Source organism: Rattus norvegicus, chromosome 10 (genome assembly GCF_021556685.1).
Source record: "Rattus norvegicus strain SHRSP/BbbUtx chromosome 10, alternate assembly SHRSP_T2T, whole genome shotgun sequence".
In the NCBI taxonomy this organism is placed as follows: domain Eukaryota; kingdom Metazoa; phylum Chordata; class Mammalia; order Rodentia; family Muridae; genus Rattus; species Rattus norvegicus.
This window is the reverse complement of record NC_141543.1, coordinates 92,360,062-92,380,295: the sequence shown is the minus strand read 5'-3', so window position 1 is coordinate 92,380,295 and position 20,234 is coordinate 92,360,062. Positions and strand designations below refer to the sequence as shown.

The 20,234-nt window shown below is 48.2% G+C and overlaps 1 protein-coding gene across 1 annotated transcript; it reads right to left on the bottom strand.

Moving 5' to 3' along the window:
• Positions 1-13,578: 13,578 nt before the first annotated feature.
• On the bottom strand, positions 13,579-20,160 carry Tubg1 (tubulin, gamma 1). The gene is given in 11 exon segments (NM_145778.2): positions 13,579-13,965; positions 14,328-14,489; positions 14,568-14,720; positions 15,153-15,302; positions 15,409-15,495; positions 15,689-15,815; positions 16,460-16,539; positions 17,367-17,435; positions 19,209-19,376; positions 19,584-19,696; positions 19,999-20,160. Coding segments are annotated over 11 exon segments (1,356 nt in total). The 5' UTR covers positions 20,048-20,160; the 3' UTR covers positions 13,579-13,767.
• Between the last annotated feature and the right edge of the window lie 74 nt (positions 20,161-20,234).

The window sequence follows — 20,234 nt, the reverse complement described above, 5'->3', positions numbered from 1 at the left end:
ATATAGAGAAACCCTGTCTCCAAAAAAAAAAAAAAAAATTGAAAGAAAATAAAAGAAAAGAAAGAAAACTCCCCACCCCACCCCCTTTTTACTGTTCTTAGATTGTATTTAATTTTCAAAATCGTGGTGTTCTTTGCTGCTTCTACCCTTCTCTTTCTGGCCTTTGTGCAGAATGAGGATGGAGTCTGTCTCCTCCCGTGCAGCCGGCATGCATCCTGCAGTTGATTCATTGCAGGGGCAGTGACAGCATGCTACAGCTGGACCGGACTTGGAGATCATTTATTAATTAGGTCTTCCCAACCCTGCCCCCAGTGCTCACACAGGAAATGATGTCATAGGACAGGGAGGTGGAAGCCATTTGTCCTGGATGGGCTGCTAGAGGCAGCAACCACAAAGGTGACGGGTCTCAATGTCCCTTATGAGCCTGATCCACCAGGCTTTTTTATTTTTGGACAGAGTCTCATGTAGCTAGGCTGATTTAAAACCCCTGACCCACCACAGGTTCCTCCTCCCAAGTGCTGTGATTATAGTCTCGTGCTCACCACACCCAGCTTTTCATGGACAGCAGTAGCTGCGGTCAGTCAGCCTGCCTAGTGCCTTCCCATAGCCTACTCTGCTCTGAGTAAGACTTTGGCTGTTGACCCTGGAGCCCAGTAGCTCTGTCCTGTAGAGACCGTCACAGTGAATGCGCGATGCCTATGAAGAGTCCCCAGTGGTGAGAGCTGTTACAATCTGCACTTTGGCAATGAAGCAAGAAGCAAGTGGACCAGGAAGTTCCCAGGATAGACCAACACCAGACAGGTTGGAACTGATCCCTGGTTGAATCACCCTGTGCTCTAACGATAAGGAGTTAATAAACCAAGGGACCTTAAAAAGAGAACCACGTGCAGGATCCTGCTGTCTTCTGCTGTACACCCCTGTTTGTGGTTCTGGAGACACACAAGTGGCTTGGGATGTTTTCTGTTGTTCAAAGATGTTGGAACCAAAGTGATTTTAATCTTGTGTTCTCTTCATCTAGTAAACTTCCTCCCCCAGAGCCTTTCTGGAAGTGACTGAGTTACAGAAAAAAAATATTTTATACAGAAAAAAAATCTTATTACAGTCCCTGTTATCTTTTACTTGCTAATGTAGAGGTGTCTTGTTTTATTTTATTGCTTTAAGGAGAAATAAAAAATTTTTGTTTGTTTATAGGCAACAGGACCGGGGCTGGAGAGATGGCTCCGTAATTAAGAGCACTGGCTGCAGTTGCGAAGGACCTGGGTTCAATTCCCAGCACCCACACGGCAGCTCACAACTATTTGTAACTACAGTGCCAAGAGGATCTGATATCTTCTTCCGGCCTCCAAGGGCACCAGGTACACATATGGAAGGTAGACTTCCATGCGTGCAGGCAAAGCACTCATATACATAAAAAGAAACAAATCTTGAAAAATAAGGCATGGTTGTTAATAGAGAATCCTGAAGCACACTTTATTCTGAATAAAATAACTTCTCTCCATCTTTGAATATGATGACAACCAGGTTAGGGATGTAGCTCAGTGGTAGAGCTCCCCCCCCCCCCGGAGCTGGGGACTGAACCCAGGGCCTTGCGCTTGCTAGGCAAGCGCTCTACCACTGAGATAAATCCCCAACCCCCAGTAGAGCAGTTTTGCCTGTATATGCGAGGCCCTGAATTCCATCTCTGGCACCACCAAACGTAATCCAGAAGTCAGTCAATAAATAAGCATTGCAAAAACAAAAGTATGTATTGAAGTAAGTCTAGAAAATAAAGGAAAGGTAGAGAGATGGCTCAGTGGGTAAGAGCACTGGGTACTCTTCCAGAAGTCTCATATTCAGTTCCCAGCACCCACGTGACAGTTCACAAGCATTTAACTCCAGTTCCAGGGGATCTGATACACTCTTCTGGCCTGCAAGGACACCGGTCGTGCATGCGACACACAGACAAAACACCCATACACTAATACAAACCTTGCTTTTTCATTTTTATTTTAAAGAGAATTTCTCTGTGTAGTCCCGGCTATCCTGGAACTTGCTCTGTAGACCAGAGTGACTACATGGGAGGATTCACAGTGGCTTTTAGGAATGATAACTATTCTCTTCAGCACTTAAGGATTTACATAGTATCAGCTGGTGTTTGACTTAGGCATAAATCACAGCTAGTAAGTTACTAATTCAACAGTACTCGGGGTGAATACAGAGTTTCTGGCAAGAAAACTTTCTTTGTAGCTTTGTTTTAAAGACAACTTCTGTTGCTGTTATTTTTGGTCTGTTTTGTTGAGACAGAGTCTCTTATGGTTCAGTCTGGCCTTCAACTCCGTGTGTAACTGAGGCTGGCCTTGTGCTCCCCATCCTCCCAATTCTCCCTCTCAAGTGCTGGGAATTCAAGGCATTTGCCACCACACTTGGCTTGTTTGAGAGAAGGCATTAGAATGGTGTAATGGCTGGTTCTATGTGTCAACTTACACAAGCTGAAGCTATCACAGAGAAAGGAGCCTCAGTTGAGGAAAGGCCTCCATGAGACCCAGCTGTAAGGCGTTTTCTCAATGAGTGATCAGGGGGGAGGACCCAGCCCATTGTTGGTGGCACTGTCCCTGGGTTGATAGTCTTGGGTTCTATAAGAGAGCAGGCTGAGCAAGCCAGGGGAAGCAAGCCAGTAAGAAACATCCCTCCATGGCCTCTGCTTCAGCTCCTGCTTCCTGATCTGCTTCAGTTCCAGTTCTGAGTTCCTTTGGTGATGAACAGCAATGTGAATGTGTAAGCTGAATAAACACTTTCCTCCCCAACTTGCTTCTTGATCATGATGTTTGTGCTGGATTAGAAACCCTGACTAAGACAGATGGGCTCATTTTATGTATGTCTAGATTTAAATCCTTTGCCAAATGATATATTTGTTTCTTTGATCCTATAACTACACGTATAGCTGAACTTTATAAAATGTTCTTCTAACATTGAATCCGGCCAGAAGATCTTGGGCCAAAAATAGTTGGCCAACTCCTGAGGTGAATTTGTGCAGAGCTGGTATCTCACACGGTTCTTCTGAAGTTGAGTATCCTAGCAACCTCTGTGTGCTTTTGAAATGCATCCCGACCGTATAATAGCCCCTCTAGAGATGCAACCCCTTGTTTTGCAGACCCCTGTACCCCTAATGAGACTTAAATGTCTTCTCCAGTTCCTCCAGTGTCTTGTCCAGCCTCCTCATCAGAGACCTAATCACGCAGCAACTTGATGAGTTATTTACGCTGACAGGAGAACAGCGTGCAGTGGAATTTTACAGCTGTGGTATCTTGCCCATCTTAGTTGTCTCCGGCACCTAACAGGTGTCTATAAATTAGTAGTCTCTCAATAAACATTTGTCTGAATGAATGAATGAATGATGAATGATCTTGGGACAGGAAGTGACCTGCCCAAGATCACGAGTCTACTTAATAACAACTTTCTGAGAGGGAAATTACCAAGACATTTTAATTGAACTGTACTATTTGAAACCAAGCTATAAGACTGGCTATGGTGTACTGACTTGTAATCTCGAACTTGAAGATATGGAGGAGGAGAAGGACCTAATCTGCAGGCCAGCCTGGGATACATGTTGGGACCCTATTTCACAGAAGGAAGGAAGGGAGAGAGAGAGAGGAAGAAAAGTGTCAGAGGCTAATCTATCCTGGTACGGGTCTACAATGTAACCCCCAGATGTCCTATGGGTTGACCTCAAACTTGACAAGATTCATCTGCCTTTGCTTCCTGAGTACTGAGATTAAAGGTATAGTTACCCTGCCCAGTTAAACTGTATCTTGCCCTAAACTTTTGGTGGCAGGTTTTTCCACAGAATTAGAAATTTGTGAGATGGGTGTGGTGACCCATGCCTGTAATCCCAGTGTTTGGGAAGCTAAGGCAGGAGGGCTGTCATACGTTAGAGACCAACCTGGGTTACAAATTGACTTTCCGGGCAGACTAGCCTGTAGAATAAGATCCTGTATCAAACAAATAAAAATAAAGAACAATGTTGGGACTGGAGAGATGGCTCAGTGGTTAAGAACACTTGGCCTTGCAGAGGACAAGGTTCAAATCCCAGCATCCCAGAGGGCAGGTCACAACTGTCAATAATTCCAGTCCTAGGGGATTCAAAACGTTCTCTCTCTCTTCTAGCCAGGTGGCTCTGGCACACTCATTTAATCCCAGCACTCAGGAGGCAGAGGCAGCTGGATTTCTGTGAGTTCGAAGCCAGCCTACTAGTCTACAGGGTGAGTTCCAGACCAGCCAAAGTTACACAGACAAACTGTCTCGAAACAAAACAAAAATGCCCTCTTCTTACCTCTAAGGCTATCAGGAATGTGGTACACAGGCATACATCCAGGCAAAATGCTCAAAAAAAAAAAAAAAAACCCAACCCCCCCCAAATAGTCATAAAAACATATTGTTAGTGGGCACTCTGAGGGTGGGGGCAGGAGATCAAACACTCATGGCTGTGTGGTTCTAGAGGGACTTTTTTTTTTTTTTTGCCATGCTGGGTGCATGAGATGAAAAAAAAAGAAAACCTTAAAATATGTCCTGTAATAATTTACAACATCCAAGAAGGCCTCTAGGACCTGCCTGTACCTGTAGGAATGAATAGGTCTGTATTTGTGGAAGGATCTACCTGGCGTCTCACAATTGGGAAAGACTTGACTGGAAGAACTTCCCCAGAGGGATGGAGTTTAGTAGAGTGGATGAATTGTTATTTCGGAAAGTTCCGCCCACTATTTTTTCAACCACTGGTTTGCTTTGTTTCTCTTTGTTTGGCAACAGGGTCTCATGTAGCTCATGCTGGTCTTGAACCCCTGGCCCCTCCTGCTGTCGCCTCCTGAGCTTTAGGGTTGTAGACACATCGCCACCCTTAGCTTAGAGGAGAGGTAACTGAATTGGAAGGCAGCCAGACCTTAAATAAAGGGGAAAATGTCATCGTCCTTTCGGGCATAGGTTGTGATCCTCTCTGTATGGATGAGCGCCCAGGCTGGTGCCAGAATGGAGGCTCCTTTGGTTCTGTTGGGGCTGACAGAGTCGGAGTAGGATGCCAGCGAGGGAGAATCCTAGGTGGCGTAGCCTTTGAAGAGGTCAACGTGACCCAAAAAATGTCATCTGGCCAGTGGCCAAGTGGCAGACCTTACTAAACGAGACTTCCCAGAATATAGATTCAGAAAATTCCCTCCGAGAGTGTCCCGGTGTTCATGCTTACTGGATTTTCCACAGCAGCTGGAGGCCATGAGAGACAAGGCAGAGAAGCAGGGACACAGAACTGTGCGGCTGGCCAACTGGAAGTCCTTTTCACCCACCCTTACAAAGGGATACTCTGAGAGCCGGACTCTTCTGGCTGGCCTGGTTGTCTGGAGGGGAGGGGCCTAAGGTCTGGGCTGGAGCCAGAGGTTCACAGGCGAGAGCAGGAGGACCAGCCTGTGTCAGCTTCAGAGGAAGACGTTGCCTCATTTGGTCACCATGTACCTACCTGTGGCCTGAGCTCAGTGGTCAAAGATGAACAATAGTACCTCCTTGATTGCCCCCTTCTTCTTTTTTAAAAAAATATTCTATTTATTTGTATGTGCATTTGATGTTTTGCCTGCATGTATGTCGGTGTGAGGGTGCCAGATTCACTGGAACAGGAGTCACAGACAGTTGTGAACTGCCTTGTGGGTGCTGGGACTTGAACCAGGGTCCTCTGGAAGAGCAGCCAGCACTCTTAACTGCTGAGCTATCCCCCCCTGCCCCCCACCTCGTGGATTTTATACCTCCTTTTTTTAATTTTTCTGAAATGAGGTCCTGATATTTGGCCCAGGTTGGCTTTAAGCTCACCATGTGTCCTTAGATAACCTTGAACTTTGGATCTTCCCGGTGAGTGTTCAGACTGCAGTGGAGAACCACCTTGCCTAGTTCTACCTGCTCCAGGGGATTGAACCCAGAGCTTTGCGCATGTCAGGCAAGCATGCTGCAACTGAGCTTCATCCCAGTCAACACCCCCACCCCACCCCCACACCCGACACCCACACATGAACATCCCCACCCCATACCTCCACACCCTCCCACACCTCTCACACCTCATACCTCCTCCTACAACCCCCTCCAACCACCACACATTTTTATCTGAGTGCACTGTAGCTGTCTTCAGACACACCAGACGAGGGCATCAGATCTCATTACAGATGGTTGTGAGCCACCATGTGGTTGCTGGGATTTGAACTCAGGACCTCTGGAAGAGCAGTCAGTGCTCTGAATCTCTGAGCCATCTCTCCAGCCCCAATTGATTGGTTTTTATTCTCAAATCCTCTGCATGGTTTTATGTCTATGGGGAACAGTTAGAGAAAAATTAAAATTAAGCTTTTGGCTCAGTAAGACAGCCCGGTAGGTAAAGGTACCCGCTGTCTGTCAGACCGAGTCAAGGAGACAAATGACTCCTAAGGGTTATCCTCTGATATTTCATAAGGCACCCACAAACTCATACATAATAAGTAAATAAATAAATGGAATAAAAATTTAAATTAAAAAAGTGGGCTTTCAGTTGGGGATTTAGCTCAGCAGAAGAGCGCTTGCCTAGGGAGTGCAAGGCCCTGGGTTCAGTCCCCAGCTCCAGAAAAAAAAGGAAAAAAAAAAAAGTGGGCTTTCATTCTTCTGCTTGCTTGCCCATAAAAACATGTCCTTAATTTTTGCCACCAGGAATTGTTCATGTGGATTTGAGATCCTAAGAGGATGAGTCTTCTAAAAATATTTTTATTTGTGTATGCCTGGCCTCCATGGGTATCAGTCATACAACGACATACACACACACACACACACACACACACACACACACACACACACACAGAGAGAGAGAGAGAGAGAGAGAGAGAGAGAGAGAGAGAGAGAGCGCTCCAGAGGAGAGAGAACAGCATTAGTCTTGCACATATACATACACACACACACACACACACACACACACACACACAGAGAGAGAGAGAGAGAGAGAGAGAGAGAGAGAGAGAGAGAGAGAAAGAGAGCGCTCCAGAGGAGAGAGAACAGCATTAGTCTTGCACATATACATACACACACACACACACACACACACACACACACACCCAGGAGTCACACACATACATACACACACAGAGTCACACACACACAGGAGTCACACACATACATATACACACACACACACACACACACACACACACACACACACACACAGTCACAAGCTGTGGACCACATGAATGAAACATGAGCCAGTAGGGAACATCCAGATTTAAATCACAACGGTCTTCAGGGCAGTGCCAGTTGGACAGTCCTAAAGTGAAGACCTGCCCCCCATGCCTTCTCCTAGTTCAAGAAACCTCCAACTTGGGTGCTGACTATAGCCTGCTTCCGAGTGCTTCCTAGACCCTGGGTCATCCAGACTGGTGTATTGATTTAGAGCCAGAGGTCCTGGTGTTTCATTTACCAGTATGTGAACTCGAGGAAGTTCCTCATCTTCCTGTGCCCATTTCCTTCTGATGATAAATGGCAAATATCCTTCCTCAAAGGGCAGGATAATCAGTGTATGTGTGAATGTATCATGCAGGGTAAAGGGCTCCCATACAAGTGGCAGCAGTCCTCCACTCCTGCCTCTAACACTGGAAGCCCTTAGGTGGGGCCCCTCGTGAAGCTTAACCCTGCAACCAAGTTTCGGTTTTTATTATCTTTTGAAATTGCTGCTTAGAGGTTTTGAGAGATGCCTCAGCCGTTGGGAGCACTGTTGTTCTTACAGAGGGCTCAGTTTGGGTTTTCAGCACTAACAGCTCATAACCGTCTGCAACTCCATTTCCAGGGGGAGCCAACACCATCTGACCTCACATAGTATACATGAATGCATGCAGGCAGAACACTCGGACACATAAAAGAAATCTTAAGGATGTTTTTATTTCTTAGTTTTTGATTTATTACTAATGTGTGTGTGTGTGTGTGTGAGAGAGAGAGAGACAGAGACAGAGACAGAGAGAGAGACAGAGAGAGAGACAGAGACAGAGACAGAGACAGAGACAGAGACAGAACAGGAACATGTCATAGTGCCATGTATGGAAGTCAGGAAGTCAGACAGCAACAACTTTTGGAATTTGGTTTTCTCTTTTTACTGTGGGCTGCAGGAACTTGCTTCTCTCTCTCTCTCTCTCTCTCTCTCTCTCTCTCTCTCTCTCTCTCTCTCAAATTAGGATGGTTTAAAAAGGAAAAGAGAAGAGAAAGAAAAGGGCTAGGGAGAACTCAGCTGTTCAGAGCTCTTGTTGGAACACCAGAGCACCTAAGTTCAGTTTCCAGCATCCAAGTCCAGCTGCCTACAACCATCTGTAGCCCAGCTCCGAAGGATCTGGCTCCCTCTTTTGGACTCGGGGGGACCTGTATGCACACGAGTGCATACCCATATGCACAAAATTAAATAAATAATAAAGGTAAATCTTTTTTAAAAAGCCTCACATTCTTTGGGCAATACTCATACAGTAAGATCTTTTGGTGGGTGTGGTGGCACAAACCTTCAACCCCAGCTCTCAGGAGACAGAGGCAGGTGGAGCTTAAGGTCAACCTGGTCTACTGAATAAGTTCCAGGAGAGTCAGAGAAACCCTGTCTCAAAAACACAAAAGACAAAAAACAAAAAACAAAACAAAAACTCAGACAGGCTATCAAGAACGTTAATTAATTTCACCCTATGGATCCTTCAGTGAGAGCAGATGCTCTCCAGAAGTTTCTATGGAACTTAATACTGTCTCCCTCTCGTTTTAGAAGACTATACTGCGAAGACACTAAGACTCAGAAGTAAATGGAGGGCGGGAGGAAAGACGGTGGGGAAACACACAGGAAGGGCCCAGAAAGCCATCGTTTCTCATGAGAGTGTTTATCTGCCACGCCGTCTGGCCAGCCTTTCAGTTTCCATTTTTAGGAAATGCTTGTGTCAGCCGGGTGCAGATGCATGAGCCCCTAATCCCAGCACTTGGGGAGCTGAGGCAGAAGAATTACGAGTTCAAGACAAGGCTAGGCTACAAAATGAGATCCTGTCACAAGACAAAGAGGTGATCCAACAGCTCATGACAGGGTAAAAAACTGGAAGGTTGATTTTATTTTATTTTTATCTTTGCTTTTTTTTCTAAGAGTTATTTTATGTGTATGTGTGTTTTGTCTGAATGTCTGTATGTGCACCCCATGTGTGCCTGGTGCCTGAGGTCAGAGGTCATCAGGTCCTTGGAGTTACAGATGGTTGCCAACTGGCATGTGGATGCTGGGAACTGATTCTTTTCGAGAACAAGTGCTCTTAACCACTGAGCCATGGCCACAGATCCCCAAACATGAAACTTGAATGTTTTTGTTTCTTTTCCAGAGTAGGTTCTTCCTCATCTAAGGTACTAGAGAGTATAAGGGGGGCATATACTAGGTGGCGTTCTCAGAGCAAGTGTTTTCTTTTGGATTTAAACTGGCTCCCCACGGAGGAGTGCCACTTTTTAGGGAGTTCTAGAATGTTTATGGCTGGTAGAGAGAGCCTGAGTGAGAGCTTGTCGCCTCTTGACCTAACCTCAACATGTCCTCCCAAGTTACTGTCTCCATGTTTCAGATTCACTCAAGTCTATTTTTGGGATATGTGCTTCCTGCTCCAGAGCTCCGTCTCACCCACGTTCCAGGGCCCCTGGAGTTACATCACCTCCCATGGAATATTCTGAGAACATTACCTTTAAATGGCTAACTTTCTCTCATCATTTGGCTGAAGACAATCCCGTTCCAAGCTTGGGCATTCTGCTTTCTCAACAGCTTTTTCATAGCAACCCATGTATGTTGTCCAGTCAGGTCACTTTATAGCTGTGCCTCACAATACCTCAGGGCTTTTCACAACCAGCACCACCTGCTGCCCGATTCCCAGAGGCCTCTCTCTTTCCACCTGGCCTCTGCGTTGCTCTCTGCCTGACACAGTTTGAGGTTTGCTGCTGGCCAAGAACTGGGAGGCGCCCCCCCCAGTCGTCTGTTGTGGGGGGGTTGAGTGATCTGAAAATAGCTTTGGGGGAGGGGCCTGGCTGAGGCTGGTATTGAAGTGCGGTTCATGCCTCTAACACCTGGTACTTACCAGTCAGAGAACATAGGCGTCCTTGCAGAGTCACTCCACCCTGCTAGGCTAGGGAGTTTATTCACCTCTCAGGGCTGGTGATCACACTATGCAAACCTAACTTTCTTTTTTTTCCCTTTCTTTCTTTCTCTCTGTCTCTCTCTCTTTCTCTCTTTTTCTCTCTCTGTCTCTCTCTCTCTGTTTTTCTCTTTCCCTCTTTTCTCTCTCTGTCTCTGTCCCTGTCTCTCTGTCTCTGTCTCTCTGTCTCTGTCTCTCTGTCTCTGTCTCTCTGTCTCTGTCTCTCTGTCTCTGTCTGTCTCTCTGTCTCTCTCTGTCTGTCTCTCTGTCTCTGTCTCTTCTGTCTCTATCTCTATCTCTGTCTCTGTCTCTCTCTCTCTCTTTCTTTCTTTTCTTCTTTTTGTTTTGAGACAGGGTTTCTCTGTATAGCCCTGGCTGTCCTGGAACTCACTATATAGACCAGGCTGGCCTCTAACTCAAAGATCCACCTGCCTCTGCCTCCTGAGTGCTGGGATTAAAGACACGTGTGTCACTATGCCCAGCTCAAGCTTGGGGGGCCATACTTGCCTTAACTGGATCCTGAAAAGGAGGACCCCTGGAAAAAGGAGGGATTGCTTGTGGTCTGGAAGTGGGCCAGTAGACCACTTATGCAGAGGTCTCCAAAGGACGGAAAAAGTTTGGTCATCAGGATTAAGGTCAGCAAATGGGAAGGACTGTGTTGAGTGCCCAGGATGCAGACGTAGGAGGTGGAGCTGGGGGGGGGACCAGGTGCACACTGGCTTTGAAGAAGTCACCTTCCTCCCTGAGAGGGAATAGGCAGCTGGTTAGCCATGACCATGTCACTTGTCCCTGAGTCAGCTCCCTGTAGGTCTTGGCAAAGGACAGGGACAGGTTGGCTGCTTTGAGTGTGGTGGAATGGGCTTGCGGACTCCTCATTCCTAAGATGGTAAGACGGTCTGAGACTTGGGTTTGACTGCCTATTTCCTGCCGACCAGTTCTGTGAGGCTTTCACATTATCATGGGGTCCTTGGTTGTCTATCAGATGAGACAAGGGCTCTTCCACCAACTCATCCTCTCAGCCTAGGGAGAAGTGAAGTATTTGCCTAAAACATCCTGACAGCAGACATGTTACCAGATATCTTGCACTGCAAGATGGATGTTTGGCAGTTGAATGGGAAGCTAATACTGATATTCTCAGGAAGAATCAAACATGCTCTTTTTGCAGAAGAAGTCAAGGCCCACACATCCTTGCAAGCCAGGAGACGGGCTCATCTCATGGCTTCCAACAACTCCTCCCCCGGAAATGAGCAGCTACAATACTGGCCTGGCAGATACAAAAGGAAGCATATCGCATATTGCCAACAGTTAGTGACAGACACCAGTGCTGGGAGTGTAGCTCGGTGGCATGGTGCTCGCTTAATTCACGCAGGTTCTAAGCTTGCTCCCCAGCACCACACAAATGTGCTGTGTGCCAACAATGGACGCACATAATCTAGTCCTAGTACAAGGCAGGGGCAGGGGCAGAGGGGCAGGGGCAGAGGGGCAGGGGTGGAAGCAGGAGGAGCATGGCGAGTCTTAGGTAAGCCTGGGCTACATAGTATGATGTAATCTCAAAAAAGGGAAGAGGGGCTTAGTGCCTAAAAACACTTGCTTTTGCAGAGGATCTGGGCTTAGTTCCTAGCATCCACACAAGTGGCTTGTAACCATTAGGAACTCAGGATCCAATGCCGCCTTCTTTTGACGTCTGTAGGCAGCCAGGCATACACATTGTATGCATACACACATGTGGAAATAAAATAAATACATCTAAAAACATGGCTTGTTTGGCTTTTACCTTAAAACAAACACAGGCGCCAGGCACAGCATAGTTTGTTCCAACTCTGCCACTTCAGGCCACTTAACAGGGTGTCTGTGATCTACTCCTGTTTGCTCCTTTTAAAAACGAGATAGGTAATGACATCCACCCCTTCATAGGTTTTAAACAAACCAACGTACATGATGCATGACGTCCATCAGTCATTGTAGTTCTTCCCTGTGGGGCAGGCAAGAGTTTAGTGAGGCCTTTGCAGTCCTCTATAATCTAGGGGGAATCTGCCCTTTGCATCCCAAGGATTTGAGGGGGTAAGTAGGTTTTTCGGTTGTCTTTCGAGACAGGGTTTCTCTGTGTAGCCCTGGATGTCCTGGAACTCCATCTCTAGAGCAGGACGGCCTTGAACTTGGAGATCTACCTGCCTGCAGAATGCCAGGATGAAAGTTGTGTGCCCTTAGAGCCAGGCTTGGAGCCCAAGGATTTTGTTTTGGTTTGGTCTTTTCGGTTTTGTTGTTGTTATTGTTTTTTATTTTAAATTTATTTATTTAGTGGCTGTGTTTCTCTGGGTAGCCCTGACGGTCCTGGAACTCACTCTGTAGACCAGACTGGCTTCCAAGTCCGCCTAACTCTCCCTCCTAAGTGCTGGGTTCGAAGGCATGCACCACCGCCACCCAGGACTCTAAGGGTTTAAGAGCCACAAAATCACTGTTTGTCTGTGATCTTCCTCCCACTGGCCTTTTAAATAAGTGGAATTTGTAAAAATGGAGGATACTGGGGTGAGAGCTCAGAGGTTAAACACACTGGGCACTCTTCCAGATGGCTTGAGTTCTGTTCTCAGCACCAAGACTCACCATCCACAACTAGTCTAGTTCCAGGGGATCTGGCACCCTCTTCTGGCTTCTGCCGGTACTACATGTACATGGTACACACAAACATGTAGATAAAACACCCATATATCAAAAATAAATTTACAAAAAAAATGGGGTGGTGAGATGGCTTGGCAGGCAGAGTGGCTTGCCCTTGAGTCTGACGACCTAAGTTCTGTACCCTGGACGCACACGGTGGATGAGAAATTTCTCCCAAGTTATTTTCTGACTTCCACACTTACCCCAAGGCTTATACATACTCATAATTACATCCAAAAGGACTGAAAGGTAATAAAAACTTTACATAAATGAAGACCAGTTGAGAACAGAAATGGAACCAGTTTTGACTCTGCTTGTGTAGGCACTGGACACGGTCTCCTGATGTTCTCTAGACTCCAGTCAAGGCTCGCTGGGACTGGCTCTTCAGCACTGGTCTGCTGGCCTGCGCTTGGAAGGCACAAAGGCTGACTGCCCTGGTTAGGGGCTCCGGGTAGGTAGTGTGGTGGCCCCAGGCGTGTCTTTGCAAACAGGACACTCCGGTGTGGAAACGTGCAAGTGGAGGAGTGTTCCTCTGGTCCAGTGTGACGGAACTGAGAGCAGAGGAGGTTGGATGGAGAGAAAGATCTTATCTGTGGTTCCTTTTATTCTGGAAGGAATTCCAGCAGGGTCAAGAGCCATCTGTGTCTTCCACAATTAGGCCAAAGGCAAAGCTAGAGGCGGGCGGCTTGCTGTCCAGAGTTGAAGATGTTGGGAGTGCAGAAAGGAAGCGTCAGTGACACAGAAACAGGTTCCTTCAGCCCCTGTTCCCAAGTGTGAATTCAGAGACCAGTGACTCGGTTTACATCCAGTGCTTTATTAAAGATAAATACTCTCAAAGAAGTAAACCCGCCCCTAAGCCAACAGACAGTGCATGTGTATGCGAGTGATTGATGAGGTCCCTGATCTGTGCTCTGAGGGGTAGTCAGCCAGGCAGGGCCTGGGCTAACCGGTAAGGCAGATGAGGGTCCCTGTCTCGGGCGACTCATTGCTCCTGGGTGCCCCAGGAGATGTAGTCTGGCCGTGTGGCCGCATGGTACTCGTCAATCAGCTGCTGCACAATCTCCCTGGAGGTGTCCATCTCGTCAAAATTGTCCTTGAAGATGTCCTCCTTGCGGAACTGCTCCATGAAGGCCTCCCGTTTCCTCAGCTTGTCAAACTGGCGACAGGTCCTTTCAAAAAGCTTAGGGCACAGAGATTGGGGGTGGTCACAAAGAAATCAGGAAACAGTACAGCCTAGAGGGTCAGGGAACCAAGGTATGGTTATTCTCTAGTCAGATGCTAGGAGCAGAGGTGGAAGGAACGGAGACAGTGGGTAGAGCAGAGGCAGCTCGTACGGTTGGAGAGGTGAGCTTCAGAAGGGCACCCAGCACAGGACACAGAACTAGGGACAGACAGGGTGGGGACTAAGGACATAGGGAATGGAGCAGAGTGGCCAAAGACCAGGAGCTGGGGTGTGGCTCAGAGTGGGGAGAGCTACCTCCCATTCCCGAAGCCCTGGGTTTGACTCCCGGTAACACAGGGACAACAGGAGACTGTGCTCACCGAGGAGATACTGGTGTGGTTGGCCATCATGAGCCCGCTGACCCGGTGGGCTGAGGGCAGGTAGGGAGACTTCCTTGACAGGGCCACCTGGATGCTGGCCGGGCCCCAGGGGATAAAGTTGGCCAACTTCCTCTCCCGGATCCTCTGCAGGCTCTTGTGGACCTTGGGTGGGCAGAGAGGTGGTGGTGGCTTCTTCTCCATCCTGTGGTCCCCAGGCTAGGGTGAAGGGGCCTCCCTTACCTGGGTGGGGTCCACCTCTCCCTGGATGATGTTGAGGATGGCGATGTAGCAGTGGTTGGTCTGACGATCCCGACCTGTGGACACCATCACGTTCTTGGGCTGTAGCAGTCTCCTCATGACATCCAGGACTGTTGTCTTCCTCACACTGGCCACCTGAGGGAACGGGGATTCACAGGGACCCGGGCAGCAGTCAGGGAGCAACTCAGAGAGGCATGGACAGAGGAGAAGGGTCAACTCTGTCCCCATCAGCTGGCAGGAGGTGTGGCCTCTGGGGACTGTCTTTAGATCAGGTCTGTGCTGAGTCTCTGCCATGGGATTAGGATCGATCAATTGATCGATCATGGCTCTCAGCTCACCAATCCCATGCCCTTGAGCAATGAGCAGGAGACCCCATTGGGCAGCACCCCTGCAGGAGCCAAACAAAGGTAGTAGAACACGGAGGCAGGGCTGCAAGCTGGTGGCAGTGTTAGGCCCTGAGTATAGAACCTGGGAGGTGGGTAGAGAAGGGCTGCAAAGAGCGGGTTTGTGTGGGAGAGTATGGAAAAGGGAAAGGCCTCAGTGCTGGGACACTGGGGGAGCTCTTACTGACTGGTCCGTGGTGAGGGGGGTATAGCCAGTCATGAGGAAGTGTAGTCGAGGGGTGGGAATGAGTGAGGCGATGAGGCCGATGAGGTCGTTGTTCATGTATCCGGGGTAGCGCAGGGTGGTGGTGCTGGCTGACATGATGGTGGACACCTGGGAGCAGGAGATACTGTGTCATGGGGCTTGATGGAGGTGGAGCGTCCCTCCTCTGATGACCCTCTCTAGACAGAGGGCTCTCATTCCAGGAGTGGGGGCTCACCAGCTGGTTGATCTGGGAGAAGGATGGGTTCTGGATGTGCAGGCGGTCTGTGGCGATCAGGTTCAGGGCCGTGTTGTCCAGCACTACCTAGAAGAGATAGCAAAGGGTTGAAGATTTATAAGGGCAAGAACACCGCAAGCTTGGCCTGAGTCTAGCCTTGAGCCTTATGGTCGGAAACACTCACTCCAAAGGGACCTTCTCAGGCTTACGGCACAAGAGAGCTCAAAACGAAGATGAGCAGACAGGGGGATGGGAGCCGGAACAAGAATCCAGGCCTCACCACACAGTCCGCGTTCTGGGTCAGCCTCTTTAACGTGAGGAGGGAGTTGTAGGGCTGGACCACCACGTCACTCATCTCGTCCTGGTTGGGGAACACGGAGTACGTCTGCACTAGTTTTTTGGGGTACCTGGTGGGGTTGAGAGGAGAGGGCAACATTAGAGATTTTGTGAACATCAACCTTCTCAACGGGTGGGTCTAGGAGCATTTTTCTGTGAATAGGAAAAATAGAATTGCGCCAAAAGCAGCAGAACAGGAGGTCGTAGTTTTTTTTTTTTTTTTTGAAGAATTATTTATTTATCTATGTATACTGTAGCTGTATATTGTACACTGTAGCTGTCTTCAGACACAGCAGAAGAGGGCATCAGATCTCATTACAGATGGTTGTGAGCCACCATGTGGTTGCTGGGATTTGAACTCAGGACCTCTGGAAGAGCAGGCAGTGCTCTTAACCACTGAGCCATCTCTCTAGCCCTGAGGTTGCAGTTTTTGAAAGGATAAAACCCCAAAAAGGGCAAGGGAAGAGACATTGTAAAATCCTATGCTCCAAACCTGGACACATCCCTTGGCCATTCAAAGCTGGGCCTACATGCTGGGCTCTGAGCTCTGCAAATTCTATTGGGTTTTTGCCTTGCACCTTCAGTTTCCTCCCAGTCTGAGGATTCGAATGGAAAGGCTACAGCACATGGGGAGCTATGTCTGCTGGGCCCCAAGTGCCTTAGGGAACAAAGAGAAAGGACCCATCTTCACCTAGCCCCACAAACATAGGCTTACCTGTCATTTAGCCGTTCCAAGAGGTAGGAGCCCAAGCCAGAGCCTGTCCCCCCAGCAATGGAGTGACACAGTACAAATCCCTGTGTAAAAAAGCGGCTTATAAGCATTTTGGTGTCTGTCTGGTGACAGGATCTAGTTTAAAAAGTTTAAGCTTATTTTTATTTCCCGTGCCTGCCTGCACGTATGTATATGCACACATATGTGTGCATACATGTGTGTGCCTGGTGCCTGTGGAGGTTAGAAGAGGGCATCAGGGGGTTGGGGATTTAGCTCAGCGGTAGAGCGCTTGCCTAGCGAGCGCAAGGCCCTGGGTTTGGTCCCCAGCTCTGATAAAAAGAAAAGAAAAAGAAGAGGGCATCAGATCTCCTGGAAGTGGAGTTATAGATGATCGTAAACCACCATGCTGGGTGCCGGGAACTAAACCCAGGTGCTTTGCAAGAGCAGTTAGTGCTTGTAACCACAGTAGCCATCGCTCTAGCCCTAATTTCCAACTAGACACATCCTGAATTGTGTTGGACTCTTGTCTTCCCAAGTCCCCTCACTGCCTAGGAGACTGTCTTCTCTTTAATAAGGCTTGGTGGCTTCTGTGAAATGCAACGATGAATGAGTTGGTCTTGTACCTAACAGGTAGCTTTTAAAAAATTGTTCTAATTAGTGTGTGTGTGTGTGTGTGTGTATGTGTGTGTGTGCACGCACGCCACTGTATGTGTGCAGAGTCAGAGCACGACTTTTTGGAATCAGTTCTCTTTTTCTACCATGGGTCTTACGGACCACACTTGGGTTGTCAAGCTTGAATGCAAGCATCGTCACCTGCTCAGCCATCTCAACGGCCCAGAGCAGGGGATTTCTAAATGGTGTTGCCAAGTCTCTACATGTCCACCTCCACTGACATTCCTGGGACACTCACCTCTAGGCTGTCACTGCCATCTGCCTCCCGATCAATGATGTCAAAAATGTCCTCGTGGATTTTTTCTCCCTGGACAGATATGGAAGAGGGTGAGGTGGGACAGGAATTGACCTTGACCTCAGTGTACCCACCATTGATTATTTATACACACACACACACGCATATGTATATGAGTACTCTATATGTATGCCTATATGACAAGAGACAGCACCACTCAGAAGAGGGCATCAGATCCCATTACAGATGGTTGTAAGAAACCATGTGGTTGCTAGGAATTGAACTCAGGACCTCTGTGCTCTAAACTGCTGAGCTGTCTGTCCAGCCCTCTGCCCTTGAGTCTTACATGCATCATAGCTGCCTTGCTTTGCACTGAGAGGTACTACAACAGTGGTTACAGGCAAGTAATTTACAACCCAACCAAGCTGATCTGTTCACACTCAGGTTTGAACTGCTGGAGCCCGGGTAGGACCTTGCTTATGCTAGCAAGGGCTCTACTTTCTTTCTCTCTCTCTCTCTCTCTCTCTTTTTTTTTTTTTTTTTTTTTTTTTTTTTTGGGAGACAGAGTTTCATGTAGCCAAGGCTGGCATCTAATTCTCTGTTTAGCTGAGGATAACCCTCACATACTGGCTCTTCTGCTTCACCTCCAGTAAGTATCAGGCTGCCCAGTTTTTTTTTTTTGTTCTTTTTTTCGGAGCTGGGGACCGAACCCAGGGCCTTGCGCTTCCTAGGCAAGCGCTCTACCACTGAGCTAAATCCCCAGCCCCCAGGCTGCCCAGTTTTATGCAGTGTTAAGGACTGAAGCCGCGGCTTCATACATCCTAGAAAAGCATTCTTTCTACCAATTGAAGTCACCTAGTCATGTGACTTCAGGAAGAGGGATCTATTTCAGTTTCCTCATTTATAAAATAAAGGTAAACAGAGGTCCACACTCCATCATGTAATATTCATGGTGCCAGCTATTTTTAGAAATCAGGGATTGGGGATTTAGCTCAGTGGTAGAGCGTTTGCCTAGCAAGCGCAAGGCCCTGGGTTTGGTCCCCAGCTCCGAAAAAAAGAAAAAAGAAAAAAAAAAAAAAGAAATCAAAATACTTCTGGTTCCGAAAGGTAGCTTTGTATATACAAATGTAAACTGCATATCAGCTGGGCAGTGATGGTGCACACTTTAATCTCAGCATCTGGGAGGCAGAGGCAGGTGGATCTTTGTGTGCTTGGGGTCAGCCTGGCCTACACAGTGAGTTCCAGGACAGCCAGGGCTACGCAGAGAAACCCTCTCAAAATAAAGAAATAAATATTCGGATTTAACAAAAAGACCACGTGAAGGCTGGGGATGTGATGTCTAGCTCAGCAGTGTAAGTTTGTCTAGTGTGTGATGTTCAACACATTCCTAGAAGCTACAAAATAAACAATACTACCCATACAACGGTGGAGGTCTGAGATGTGCTATCAGATATGCTAATATTTCTGCAGTGAGACGTCTGATGACAGTGCATTGACTAGAAACATCAATGTAGCTTTCCCTATTGATTTTTGGTTTTGCTAAGCGAAGTCTGAAATATCTTTGGTTTCAGGTTTTTTTGAGTCTGAAAAAGTAGATAAAATATAAACTCACAGCGCCTACATCTAGGGTTAGTCAGAGGTTTGCAAAGCTAACATATAAAGTACTTAAATGGCCTGCAACAAGGGACTAGCTAGAATAGGTTCTTAGCCTTGCAGTTAGCTCCTGAAGCCAAGGCTATCTTGCTTCAGCACTCATGCTCCTCTGACCTAGTTTCATCTGTAGAAAAACCACAGGGTCTGTGCCCACCCAAGGAGTTGAGAGCCCTGCAGGAGAACAGTAATGACCTGGGAGAATCCGCTGGCCCAGTTGTTGCCAGCCCCTCCTCCATGCTCGGACAGGTAGATGTTCTCTGGGTTGTAGAGCTTGGCATAGGAGGAGTTGAGGATGGAATGGATCACCCGGGGCTCCAGGTCCAGCAGCACAGCCCGGGGGATGTAATGCTCATCGTCTGCCTGTCAAAGGGAAAGCCAGGATTGGCCCAGGGAGCTAGGATGAGTCAAGTCCTGAGTCCCCCAACTCTGGTTTCGGCAGGCCCTCCCTCAAGACAGCCATTCTGTTCCCATCTGCCCAGTGACTTTCCCAGTACCAGGTCGCCACCAGTACCTTCATGTCCCCAGGGACCTGGCAAGTCACTGGGGTGGGTTCGGGGGAGGGGGCACCTGGTAGAAAAAGACGTCCTTGCGGTCAGTGCCCTCGGTGGCGAACTCCTCTACGATGCCCTCGGGGCTGATGCCATGCTCAGCACATAGCTGTTTCCAGAACTCGAACCCAACTAAGAGAGGGAGGCGGGAGGAGAAGAAAAAGGATACGTGGGTCTGGGTAGGTTCCAAATAGCCAGTGGGGGATTGAACGCCTGAGTCTAGGGATCAAGATTATCCTTGGGACTTCCTAGTGTCTAGGCCAGCAACTGGACAAGGGAAGGTTCATAGGCTTTGGGCAGTTGGGTACAGGGTTGGAGGACGCCTTTGTCGGGGAGAACTAGGATTCTGAGGACAGACCGAATCTACGACCTTATTGCGAGGCCCTACTGCACCTAAGGAACCTGGCAGGCAGAGGGTCTGGAGGTTCGCTCACTCTGATTGCCGCACTGGCCCAACTGTAGGGTGATGATTTCTCTCGGCATCGCTCCTCAGACATAGGCGTTGCAGTCTCTCCCGCCAGCAACGCCGCCGACCGCTAGCGCGCTCGCCCGCAAGACGCAGGCGCTAGGCAATGCGCTCCACCCCTGATCTTTCCCCGCTCCAATGGGAGCTAAGCTCCGCAGATGGAATTTCCTCCTTCATTGGGCTTCAGTAGTGCAGGTTGCGCGT